General features: G+C 43.4%; 1 protein-coding gene across 2 annotated transcripts in view; it reads left to right on the forward strand.

The window, feature by feature from the left end:
- KNDC1 (kinase non-catalytic C-lobe domain containing 1) overlaps positions 1 to 13,378 on the forward strand; it is a 140,999-nt gene that overhangs the window by 50,787 nt on the left and 76,834 nt on the right. For both annotated transcript variants that reach the window (XR_002104864.1, XM_019556060.1), the window contains exon 4: positions 12,752 to 12,898. Coding sequence is in view for 1 of the 2 variants with exons in the window: in XM_019556060.1 (XP_019411605.1) it covers positions 12,752 to 12,898 (147 nt within the window). In the remaining variant the exon portion in view is untranslated. The remainder of the gene's footprint in view (positions 1 to 12,751; positions 12,899 to 13,378) is intronic.

Genomic DNA, 13,378 nt, shown 5'->3' on the forward strand with positions numbered 1-13,378 from the left:
TATGGAAACTCCTTTGGGTCTGGGTCTAATTTCAGTGCAAACAATGTTTTGTATATTGGACATTTTTAAGTCATCAGTTTCCCTGCTACTCTAGTCTCGCTCTATTTGTATTTCAGTGGTGCATCATGTCACAGTCACAGCTGGAAGCCCTATCATGTTAGATGTAGTACAGACACAGTTGTCCCTGCCTCAAAGGGTTTACCTATGGATTTAAGGCAAGATGCAAAAAGTAATAGTGACAAGCAAGGTCTTTCCCATCTTTAACTTGTGTGAATCTGATGTTATAGCCACTAATTTCCTCTTAAGGGTGAGTTTTTTTGGGGCCTTCCTTTAATAGCTAAAATGTCTTTCAGGGATGAATTAATGCTAATCCAGAGTGAATGGGGAGCTCACTAGGGAGTTTGCCTGGAAACTCTCTCTCACCTTCTTTCACTGTAAGCTTGATGAGAGGAAGCAGGTTTTCAGGGAAAAGGGAACCTTTTGGGACTGAGAAGCAGTGTACAAGCTAGCTTAAAGAGCAGGGGTTCTTAATCCCCGGACTGTGGCCCAGTGCCAGGCTGCAGTGGGTCGTCTGCCAGACCGAAAGTGGTCATGGACCGGCAAACTGCGGCTCCCCAGAATCAGATGGAGAGGCCGTGGTTTGCTGGACTGCGGCATAAAATCTTTGAGAACCCCTGTTATCGAGGAATTTGCTAGGGAAAGTCTGCTTGGACAGAAGGGCAGTAAGAGGTAGGCTGTGGATTTAAGAAACCCAGAGAGATTCCTGGAGGGTGTTGCAATACTAGAGCCGCTGCCATTGCCAGCTCTTCCTGTACTTACATCTGTACGGTGTCTGTCCAGGTAGGCCTGCTCCCTGTCGAGGCTTCCACCCAGGTTTTGGTTTGGTTCTATGGGAACTGCAGCTTACAGGTTTCTTCTAGTGACAGACAGGTAGAGGTTCCTGTGATGTGAGTGGTGCCTCCTGGTGGTGTCTCTCAGGGAGCAGGTAAGAAAGCTACAGGAGGGGGGTGTGGCTTCAGAGCATCCTCAACCATCATGAGTTCATTAATTCTATGCTGAAGGAGACCTCTAGGACTGCAGAAGGACAACTGCCAGAGGCAGAGCTGGAAAAGGAAGAGAATGTGGACTCCCAGGAAGGTGGAAACTGGAAGCTTGTGCCTTCTGGCAGCAAGTAGAAGCTTCCTTCTCACCTGCAGCCCTTTTTCCTAGAGAACAGATATGGAGCCCAACAATAGAGAAGGAAGAGCACGTTCCATCAGTGGAAGAGGCCAGGCCAGGCCTCTCCAAGGTTGGGAGGATCAAGACCACTGCCACCCAGATGAAGCGACGGGGTGTAGTGCTTGGCTACTCCCTTTTGTAGGGGACAGAGGCATCCTTCTGCTGGCCTGATCTCTTCTCTTGAGAGGTCTGCTGCTTGCCCAGAGTCTGGATCCAAGATGTCATGGAAGAATTACCGAGACTCATCTGGCCTTCTGACTGCTACCCCATGCTGCTTATCCATGTGGGTACCAATGATACTACCAAGGAGGAAAATTAAGTCAAAAGTGACTATAGGGTTTTGGGTGCAAGAGTGAAGGGGACAAGGGCTATGTGAAGCTCCCCTTGATCAGAAGGATGAAGGAGAAGGGCCCAGGCAGGAGCAGATGCATACTGCAGTTCAGTGTGTGACTGCACAGATGGCATCACCAGCAGGGCTCTAGCTTCTTGAACCATGGGATGTTATGCCAAGAAGAAGGATTGCTAGGAAGAAATGGAATCCACCTGATGGAGAAGGAAGAGCATCTTCATGGGACAGGTTTGCTAACCCAGTGAAGAGGGCTTTAAACTAGATTCACTGGGAAATGAAAATCAAAGCCCTGAGATAAGTGGGGAAGCAGGTGACTTGGAGGAAGCACATGTGAGAGGGGGCAACAGGGGAGGCCTTATCATTCTTGTGAAACTGAGGCAATCAGCTAGTGACCTCAGATGTCTGTACATGCATGCACAGAGCCTGAGAAACAAGCAGGAAGAACAGGAAGTCTTTGCACAGTTATGGAACTGTGATTGTGATTGGAATAACAGAGACTTGGTGGGATAGCTCACATGACTGGAGTAGTCATGGATGGGTAGAAAGCGTTCAGGAAGTACAGGCAGCAGAGAAGAGGAGGAGGAGTTGCACTTTGCGTAAAAGAGCTATATGGTTGCTCAGAGCTTTCTGGTGCAAGTGCTGAAGTGGCTAACTAGAGGCTGTACTGTTCCTGTTCTGGTGCTTGCAAATGAGGAAGAATTTGTGAAGAATGTAGAAATGGATGGCAACTTGGGCAGCAGTGACCACAAGATGATTGAGTTCAGAATCCTGCAGGCAGGCAGGCAGCAGGGTATAGACCCTAAACTTCAGAAAAGCAGACTTTTACAGTCAGGGAACTGATGGGTAGGATCCCTTGCAAGGCCAGTCTTAGGGGGAAAGGAGTCCAGGAGACGTGACTATACTTTTAGAGAAACCTTACTGAGGGCACAGGAATGAATCATCCTGATGCACAGGAAGATCAGCAAGTATGACAGAAGACCACTTGACTTAGCAGGGAACTCTTAAATGAGCTAAAACACAAAAAGAAAGCTTTCGAGAAGTGGGAACTTGGACAAATGACTAGGGAGGAGTATAAGAGTGTTGCTTTGGCATGCAGGAACGAAATCAAGAAGGCCAAAGTGCAATTGGAGTTGCAGCTAGCAAGAGACATGAAGGGTTTCTACAAGTATGTCAGCTGCAAGAGGAAGATCACGGAAAGTATGGGTCCTTTATTGAATGGGGGAGGCAACCTAGTGACAAGCAATGCAGAAATGGCTGAAGTACTCAGTGCCTTTTTTTTCCCTCAGTCTCCACAGGCAAGGTCAGCTCCCGGACTACTGCACCTGGAAGCACAGTTTGGGGAGAAGGTGAGCAGCCAACGGCGGTGAAAGATTTAGAAAAGCTGGATGTGTACACGTCCATAAAGTCGGACATGATGCACCCAAGGGTTCTGTGGGTGTTGGCTGATGTGATTACAGAGCCGCTGGTCATTATCTTTGAAAACTCATGGCTATCGGGAGAGGTCCTAGATGATTGGAAAAGGGCAAATATCATGCCCATCTTTAAGAAAGGGAAGGAGGAGGATTCAGGTAACTACATACCAGTTAGTTTCACTTCAGTCCTTGGAAAAATCACAGAGCAGATCCTTAAGAAATGAATTTCTAAGCACTTGGAGCATTTATACACATACTTTTTGAACCATGATGCACCAGAGATCCGCTGCTTTGGAGCAGACTTGATTCATTGAGTCTGTTCCTCACGGGAGCTGATGCGCACTTTGCTGTGCTGCATGCAGTTGTATTAGCAGCAAAATGCATGTCAGAGTGAAGAAAATGGCAGCAGTGCACTTTTAAACTAAAACACCTTCTATGTGTTTTAGTTCAAAAGCATGCTGCCGTTTTATCAGCAATGACATGCATTTCACCACTTGCACAACTGCAAGCAATGCAGCACTTGGTGTTTACCAAAGTGCTTGGTGCTGCAATGCTTGCATGTGTAAAAATGCCCTTGGAGGAGAAGAAGGTGATTAGGAATAGTCAGTATAGATTCACCAAGGGCAAGTTATGTCTGACTAACCTGATTACCTTCTGTGATGAGATGACTGGCTTTGTGGATGCAGGGAAAGCATTGGATGTGATGTACTTTGTTTTTAGCAAGGCTTTTGATATGATCTCCCACAACATTCTCGCAAGCCAGCTAAGGAAGTACAGGTTGGCTGGATTGTCAGGTTCAAAGGGTTCAGTGGCTCAATGTTTAGTTGGCAGTTGGCACCTGGCATCAAGTGGAGTGTCTCAGGGTCAGTCCTGGGCCTGCTTTTGTTCAATACCTTTGTCAGTGACATAAAAGATGGGGTAGAGTGCACTCTCAGCTAGTCTGCAGATGACACCAATCTGAGGGGAGTAGTAGATATGCTGGATGGTAGGGCTAGGATTCAGAGAGACAAATTGGATGACCGGACCAAAAGAAATGTCAGTAAAGACTAGTGCAGAATTCTGCACTTAGGACAGAACAAACCCATGCACCAGTAGCAACTGTGGACTGACTTTGGTAAACGGCAGCTCAGCAGAAAAGGACATGTGGGTTACAGTAGCCAATAAGATGAATATGAAGAAACAGTGTGTCCTTGTTGCAAAAAAAGCTAACTGCATAGCGGGGAGCTGATCAAGGGAAGTAATTATTCCCGTCTATTTGGCACTGGTGAAGCTATATCTGGAGTACTGTTTCCAGTTTTTGGCCAGAAAGGATGTGGACAAATTGGAAAGAGTCCAGCAGAGGCTAACAAAAATAGTTAGAGGGCTGGGGAACATTATTTGAGAAGAGGCTGAGGGAACTGGGTTTATTTAATCTGGAGAAGAGGATTGAAGGCAGGATTTAATAGTAGCTTTCAGTCAGGAAGACTAATCCCAATTAATTTTAAGGTGTGAATTCCAACTGGCGTAGGTAAACCACATTTTAAACCGCTGTGCGGACTTGCTCATCATGAGTGAAAGTGTCTTGAGTTGATTTAGCTTAATCCATTTTGGTAGTGAATATGTAGAAAGAGTAATTCAATTTGGAGTGCTTAATTCATTTGAACTTCAAAATGAATTCTATACTTTATCCATTCCCAAGTGAACTGTAGGTGTGGATAGATTTAAAATATTACTCGGAAGTATAGTGCTGTCATTCAAATCTACAAAGTTTCTTTTTAAGCATTCTTCTAAAGTTGTCCATTGGATAATATACTGCATGCTCCCTGTTCAGGTAGTCCATAATGCCTAATTACATCTTATACCCTTATTTGTCATAACAGTGTCTCTCTGCAAAAAGCACTATTCTTTTTACCTTGTGCCACTGAACATAGGTTAAACTGTATCATGAAAAGACATTGAGGCTGTTTGCATACATTTAAAAAAAAACAAAAAAACCCCCACGCTTTACCGGAAGCAACAGAGCATTACTTTGACCCAGCTCTGCAGAGTTTATGTAGATCAGGTGCTTTAGTGGGACTTTTTGGTGCTTTTATCTAAAAACTGAGCCAATCACCTAGGAGATAAAAGTTCCAAAAAAGCCCCGCTAAAGTGCCCGGTCTATACAGATGGTGGGTGAGCTGGGTCCAGCTAAGGTGCTGCCTCTTTTGGGCATATGCTGGCCTCAGCACAGGAGCACGCAGAGTTTAAAGAAAAGTATAGTTTTTGTTTGTGGTTTTTTTTTTTAAAGTCTGCAAGCAGCGTGAATGCACAGATTTTAGTTGTCTTGATACATACTGAGATGCTCTGACTTCACAGAACTCACTGGTAGGTGCTGAGCTTACTAAATGCTAATGCCTTTATTCATTTTGGGTAATACTAGACTGGTATATCCTGTCAGATATCTTTTTAATGTCTACACTTCCTTTTTCTGAAGATAGCCTAAGAAATAAACCATGTTTTTATCCTATGTTTATAATTGTTTCAATGCTTCATTAATCAACTTCTGTAGCTAGATGTGAAACTCTTCCTTCAGATGCTAAGACGCATCTTCAGTGGAAGCTCTTAAGGCTGGTAACATCCCAAAAAGTAGCTTAGAGGCACTGTTTTTGTACCAAACTAAAGGTATTTTTCTTTTCTAAGAGTGGTTCTTATAAACATTGGGAAAGCTCCACCTTGTGGATGGACACTAAAGTATTTATAACTGCAAACTAAGCACACCAATCTCCAGAGAGTTGTTTACATGACAAACTTAAGCAAAAATAATGCATGTAATTCTGTAAAAGTGCACATAATACAAATGTATATAAAATGAATAGTACTACATAGAGTTTTAAAATGTAACGTTTTCCATTGCTAACTTTCTGATGAAAGAAACCTAAGATAAAGAAAATCCTCCAAGCCCACCTTTTCAGTTGAGTGTAAAAGTTCTTAATAAAACATCTGAGGACCCCAGTAAGTTTTCTTTGAAACCAAGGGAAAACAGGTATTGCTGATGCTTGTAAGGGTAAAAATGAGGTTCCTGGGAGTCAGGCACTTTCTTCAAGAAGCAAGGAGGTGGGAGGTGTACACATGCACATGTATAGTGGTTCTTGGTTGTTTTAAAATCCTTTCAAAGTACTCTCTTAAAGTTGCCACTCCACTAGTTTAAACCTGTTTACTGTCTCCCTTTAATCACTGGCTGAGCAGTTTTTTATAATTTATTTCTGTTCAGGTGGGAAGGTAAAGGGAGATGGAACAACATTTTTGGGGCAGGAATAGTTAGTTGTTCTTAAACCAATCGCAGAGTCTTGTGCCATGGGCAGAGTAGAGGTGACACAAGGTCAAAGATGAGATGAATGCAATGTCAGTTGTCTCTGCAGCTGAACTCCTGTATGATATTGGTTCCCAATATGTGTTGCAATATATGATAATTCTCTCCAGAAATATTTTTTACTAAGGACACTTGTATCAAGTCTTTCTTAAGCAAGTATTTGTTACAGCTGCCTAATTCTTGTTTGGTATTCTATGGCTAAGGACACATGAACAGGTTCACTTGTGGCTGGTCAGTCTGTTTCTGTTTTTAAAAAGACCGAACACATGCAGCCCCTAAAAATGATTGTACCTTCATCCCTAAAGTAGCAAATATATCCTTGGGGAAACTAAGGGAGCCTTTTCTTGTCATTTTAAAGGTCTACCTTTCAATTCACTGCTTGCTTATTCCTCTCACTTCCAGATGCACAGCCTGCCCATATGTATATATCAGCTAGGGTATGTCTTGCTCCTGTTTGTGTCTTGTATCCTGCTTAAGTAACACTTTTTAGTGTCTTAGATTAAATTTAATAAATCAAAATAGCTAAGTAACACTACTATGCTATAGATTTCTTCCCCCAGATTTTAGGATTGTGGTTAATAATTTCTTCTTGTAAAATCACTAACTTTGTGGAAAGCAGTTCACAACGTACTTTATGAAACATAAATGGTACAGTGTATTGTATAAATGGTCTGTACATAAATGGTACAGACTCTATAGGACATATTCAGACATAGAATTACATGCTGCTACTTGTGTATATTTAACTTGCTAATGTGTAATGCTTAGTGTAGGCAAAAAGTAGTGTGTTCCAAACATAGCAGTAAAAGGGGATGGTTATAACATTTTTTTCTGTTGTTTTTATTGGGTTTTTTGTTGTCTATTTCAAACCTGGCTCTGTTCTCCAGGAAGGAATGTGAAATCTTTCTTAACCAATGGAATGGAGTATCCAATATCAAAGTAAAATAAAAAGTTTTACAACTTTATATATACCTTGCACTGTTAAAAGGTTTGTAATCAGTCTACAAAACTGGTTATAAAACTATCTTCTGGGTTCTTAGAAAAGATCTTTATTCAGTGGGGAAAAAAACCATGTTTTACAGCTTAAAGTTCTAAAATATGAATAACAAATATGTTGCTGTATTCTTCCAGCAGAGTTACTGGCCTATGGTTCTCTGTCTGCTTCAGAGGATTATATTTCTAGTTTGTTTTACTAGTTTGCCTTCCAATAATCCTGTTCAGGATTTGATCTTGCAAACATTTACTCATAGTCATAGTCCTTCTTAGTGTAGGCAATCGCATCTGTGTTAGGCTACAATGAGTTTGCTCCTTCTTTTTGGAAATAAGGTAGAGGAATGTTGGAAAACTTCAGAAAGTATTCAGAAAAAAAATGTCTGCTTCCATCTTCATGCAAGCAACTTTTATTTACTCAAGCTTCTTTTATGTTTAATCTTTTACCACTGCTGTCTGTTTCCCAGTTTTGACAGGGGTCCTGCCAGGCTATCAGTTCTTAAATAAAATACTACTTGTAATATGTTGACTAGCACTAACATTAGTCTATACCAGTGGCTGTCAACCAGGGGTATGCGTACCCCTAGGGGTACTTAAAAAGCTCATAGGCAGCTGCAGCTGCCCTGGGAGCAGTGTGATGCCATGTGCCTGCTGTCGCTTTGCTGCCCTGTGCCCTCTACCCTCCTGGCAGCAGGACGCACATGATGTTACACTGCTCCCGGGGCAGCTGCAGTGGCACACAAAGCCTGGTGTGCAGGGGCAGCTGCCTCTGCCCTACACACAGATCAGGAAGGCACGTACCCACTGGGCCTCCACCGCGGTGTGTGCAGTGGCAGGAGCCCTCCCACGACCCGGCTCAGCCAGGGCCCCATTCACCACAGCCTCTGCCCCACTTCCTCCCACACCATAGGGGCCTCAATCTGCCCACCCCCACAGCCCTTTCCAGTCCCCCACAGACTTACCTGCTGAGGGGGTGGGCAGGGGTGGTGTGCATGTGCACCAGGGCTGGCCCACAATTTTGGGGGCCCCCTGATGCAAAGAAGGCATCGGTGGCAGGGTGGGGAGAAGGGTGGTGAGTGCAGAGGCAGATTAAGGTACAAGTGAAAGCTTGATTTAGTTAGAGCACAAAGGGGCGGCCAATCTCAGGGCTGGGGCCCTGGGAAAGCACAGAATTGGAGGCCTCCTCCTCCCATGGGAGGTGGGCTTTGTGGGAGGAAGGGACCCTTCCCCTCCTAGTGCTAGCAGGGGAGGCTGGGTGGACCCTGCCAGGCTGGGGGGCACATGCCCGCCACTTCTCCCTGCTCCCAACCCCCGCTAAGTACACATACACATGGCAGACAAGGTTCTTTGGATAAATCTGATATTTTTTTTATTAGACCAACTAAATAGTTGGAAACATTTTTCTAGCAAGCGTTCAGGTTTAAAAACCCTTGATCAGGCTGAGGAAGTATCTGCAGTTGGTATGTGCTCTTCCTGGAATGAACGAATAGTAAAGAAGCCAGAGGCTGGGCTGCATGCAAGCCAGTCAATGAAAATGTAAATTGAGGAGTCAGTGGGTGAGAGAATCAGTGGATGAGAGTCAGTGGGTTTCATGGAATTCATCCTTAAACCACTTGTTGCCAAAAGTGTGAGATTTGTCCAAGACACTACAGACTTTCTGTGAAAACTTAAAAACATAGACCATCTTCCCAGGAAAAGCCTCGTAGCCACCGTGGATGTTACCAGCTTATATACTAAAATCCCACACCAGGATGGCATCCAAGCCTTTCTTACCTACCTACAAGAGTAAGATGACAACTCTGAGTATAGACCCAAAGATATTACTGAAATTACTACTATATTACTATATATGCTTCATCCTCACACACAATAATTTCACTTTTAATAACCAACACTACCTACAGACCATGGGCTTATCTATGGCACCAAAATGGCCCCACAGTATGCCAACCTTTTTATGAGCCACCTGGAAGAAGAATTCCTCAAACTGCACCATCAAACCTTTGCTATACTTAAGATTTATCGATGACATCTTCATCATTTGGACTGAAAACCTGCAATATCTGATTGAGTTCCATCAGAATTTCAGCAATCGTCACCCCTCCATCCGACTATCTCTTGAGTATTCCAGCACCAACATCTCCTTTTTAGACCCAATGATCAGCATCCAGAATGGTAAAATACAGACCACGTTATACAAGAAACCCACAGGCCAACATACATATCTGAATAGAACCAGCAATCGCCCTAAGTGAACCAAGAAACCTGTGATACACAGCCAAGCCCTTGGATCCCACCAAATTTGCACTGAGGAGAACACCTGGGATTGCTACCTCACAAATATTAAAAAGGCTTTCACACAACACAGACACTTCTCCAGTGAAAGAGATTGCATGTTTGAAAGAACCACCTGGATGCCATGTGAAGAATTACTACAGTACAGAAGGAAAACCCCACTAATTGCACACCACTAGTTATGACACATCATCCCTCCCTGGAACCTATCTTCAAAATCCTCAAATACCTGCAACCCATGCTAAAAGAAGATCCAATTCTTAAAGGGATCTTCCCAGATCCACCCATCCTAGCCTTCAGACAAGCACTGAACCTCGCTAACCTCGTCACCAGAAGCAAACTTCCTAAGGCTCAAAACACACCGAATGGATCCAGACCATGCCATGACAAGAAATGCAAAACCTGCCAACATATCTCCACCACTCCCACAATTACTACACCCCATAACAGAGCCATCAGCATTCCTGGATCTTACACCTGCACCTCCAGAAAAGTTATATATCTCATCCAGTGTACCAAATGCCCCAATGTAAAATAAGTAGGAGAGACCAAACAGCAACTGCACACCAGAATGAATGCACACAAATCTATTAAAGAGAAGAATACCCAATTACTGGTGGGGGGCACATTTCTCACAAGAAAACCACTCTCTCTCCAACCTGTCAGTATTAATCCTCAAAGGAAATTCACAAAACACTTTTCACAAACAAGCCTATGAGCTTTGCTTCATTAACCTCCTGGATACAAAAAATCATGGGCTAAACATAAAAGAAATACCAGAACGTAGAACTCTTGATTCCAAAATGATACCTTTATTAGACCATGTGGGAAATCACAAGAAAATTGTCCTTTTCTGCAAGCTTTCAGGCTCAAAGGCCCTTCATCAGGCTCTGAGAAAAGTAGAGATGGTAAAAAGTCCCCATAGGTAGGAAATAAACTTCATTTTTGCACAGAGGGAACTGAAGATGGATGTCCCTCTGGGTGCAGCTTTTTCTTGTGATTTCCCAGTTTGTTTAATAAAAGATATCTTTTTGGAACTTTGAATTCTGCATTTTTGTATTTCTTCTTATCTTAGACTAACAAGTCTACCAAGTACATTCCTGAAACATGGAAAATGCCAAATTTTAGCCAATTTTGGATTTTAAATTTCGTTTCAGAACAACAAGAAAGATTTTTTTTTTTTCCCCCTCCCCACCTGCCATTTGACACTTCCAGGGAAGGAATTTTACCTAATCTACATTCCAAAGAGCACCTCGGCATACGCAACTACTAAGTACATCCCTGGACTAAACATAGACATTAGATTTATGATACACTATAAGCGGCCAACAGGCATCTGACTCCCCAGGAACCCCTCTACTTTTCTCTGCTACATTCATCCCCTGTCCCCCCTCCCAGCCTGTCTCTCACCCACTGGTTCCTGAATTTATGTCTCCACTGACTGCCTTTCTTGCTGCAACCCAGTCTCTGGCCTCATTACTAGGAAGAGCACAGATTGACTACAGATGCTTCCCCAGCCTGACCAAGGGCTTTTAAGCCCAAAAGCTTGCTAAGAAAAATGTTTCTAACTATTTAGTTTGTCTAATAAAAGCTATAACACACGCACGCACAGACTCCCTCCTCCACTCCCCCCCCCCGCACCTGTTACACTTGTGTGCAGGGAGCTGCTGCCTAGCTGTCCTGAACAGTCCTGCAGATGCAGAGGGCTGGGCTGGACTCAGCCCCGCAGGTAGCAGGAGAGGCAGGGCTCGCTCAGCCCCCTCCCCTGCAGGCATGGTGGGGCTCTTCAGGCTAGACCCAAGCCCCATTGGTGGAGGAGGGGCCCTGCTTCCAACTGCCAGGGAAGCAAATGTAAAAGCCACAGTTTTAAACCTGGCACTGAAAATGGGTGCAGAGTTTAAAACTGAGGCTTTCACTTCCCTGCTGGGGAGGATGCTAGCTGCATGGGGCCCCTTGTCTGTGGGGCCCCCTGCAGCCACAGGTTTCACAGGCATGGATGAGCCGGCCCTGATGCGCACATACACTCAGCCCCCCCCTCTTCCCCCTCAAAAAATTTTAATATAAAGGAGTACATTTGTTGAAACTTTGAGACAGGAGGGGTTCGCTTGTTAAAAAGGTTGAAAAGCCCTGGTCTATGGTATCCAGTTTAGTGGAGTGAAGTAGAACAGGAACAAGTGCTATGTCAGTTCCTTCCTCCACTGCAGGGTGCATGTGTAACCCCTGACAGCAGCATTCCCCACTTAGGCAACGGGCAGGGGGGCAGACGGGAGCACTGGTGCCCCGCCTGAGAGCACTGCCTGGGGAGTGGAGGTGCTAAGAGAAGACTGTGGGGAGGGTTCCCCAGTGGCTGACCATGCTGGCACTTCCACATCCGTGCGATTGGCTACGGGAGACCCTCCCACCCCCCTCGGTTGCCGACTGGCCTCTGGGAGTGGGAGGCAAGTGCCCCTCCTGACTCAGGAGGCACCAGTTGCCCGTGCTTCACTGGATTAAATTTTTTTAATAAAAAATTATATGCATGTCTTGCTTAGGTTTCTCCAAGATTCACAAAACATGTCTTTTAAAATGCTGTAAATTTCTACCTCTTAATAGCAAAGCTGTAGTAAAAGTGGGGAGGGGAAGGGAGAGGTGTAAGACTCCTAGACGTTTGGGAATATCTTCTACAAAACAGTAAAATAACTTTTGCAAACAGTTAAATGTATTCTAAGACAAGCTTGGTTCTTTTTTCTTTATCCTATACTATACAGTTTGTTTCTCTATCTCTGCCCCAAGTGTGATGTACACTTATGAACAGGGTCTTTGTCAGAAATGGATTTTGCTTCTAAATGAAATGCTATAAAATGTTGCCATATATTTCTGTGTTCCTATACATGATGGTAGAAAGATTTTGTGTACATCTATCTCATGTAATGTGAAATATTAATTATTGGGGAGTAAGAGCAAAGGCTTTAGGTAGAGCAACTTGATGTTTCTTTTTGTTTGTGATGAACACTCACCAAGGCAATGCTGAAGTTCAGCTTTTGGACTTTGTAAAAATAACAGTGTATTTTCATTTTCAACTTCTGGTAGGGTAGAAGTTACTTACAAGAGTCATCAACATTCATTTGTTTTTCTTAGTGGTAAATTGGCAAGATAATAAATTACTTAAACTTCATGCAGGCACATATCTATTCTTTGGGCACAACACTGAAAGCAGCAATTGAGTATGTGATTGAGCCTGGGACAGAATCAGATTTTGGCCAGGATCTTCAAACTCTACTGGAACAAATGCAAGAAGAGAATCCTGAAGACAGGCCAGATATTGAGGTAAAATAGGCAGTTTTTGGTGGGTTAGTTTTAGTTTTTTGACTGTGTTAAGTTCACAGTTTTTACTCCAGATCATGTAACTGACCTGAAGTAGCTCCTGATTTGGGAAAATTCCACCTGTGTATTATAAAGGACAAGGTACAGATAGTAATGGTAGTTCTCAGTAGGTTGTATAAGGAATTTGAATCTATATGTTATTTCCTCTGAAACATTACTTCAGATCTGGGGCAAATTAAAGCTATTAAGACATCTGCTTTTGAACAAAGACTTTAAAAATAAGAACAGAATGCATAATACTATAAAAATATCTATAGTACAACTCATAAATTCTATTTTGATGGTATGGAAGGGAAGTGGTATAAGTAATGTTAATTTGGGCATGTTTGGAGCATTACTTAATGATAAGTATTTAATTGTGCATCTCTGGCCATCGACCTCTGATTAGACCTGATGGGTTTGTTTTTCTTAACATTGTAAATG

This window comes from Crocodylus porosus, unplaced genomic scaffold (assembly GCF_001723895.1).
Source record: "Crocodylus porosus isolate Cpor-Errol unplaced genomic scaffold, CroPor_comp1, whole genome shotgun sequence".
NCBI lineage: Eukaryota > Metazoa > Chordata > Crocodylia > Crocodylidae > Crocodylus > Crocodylus porosus.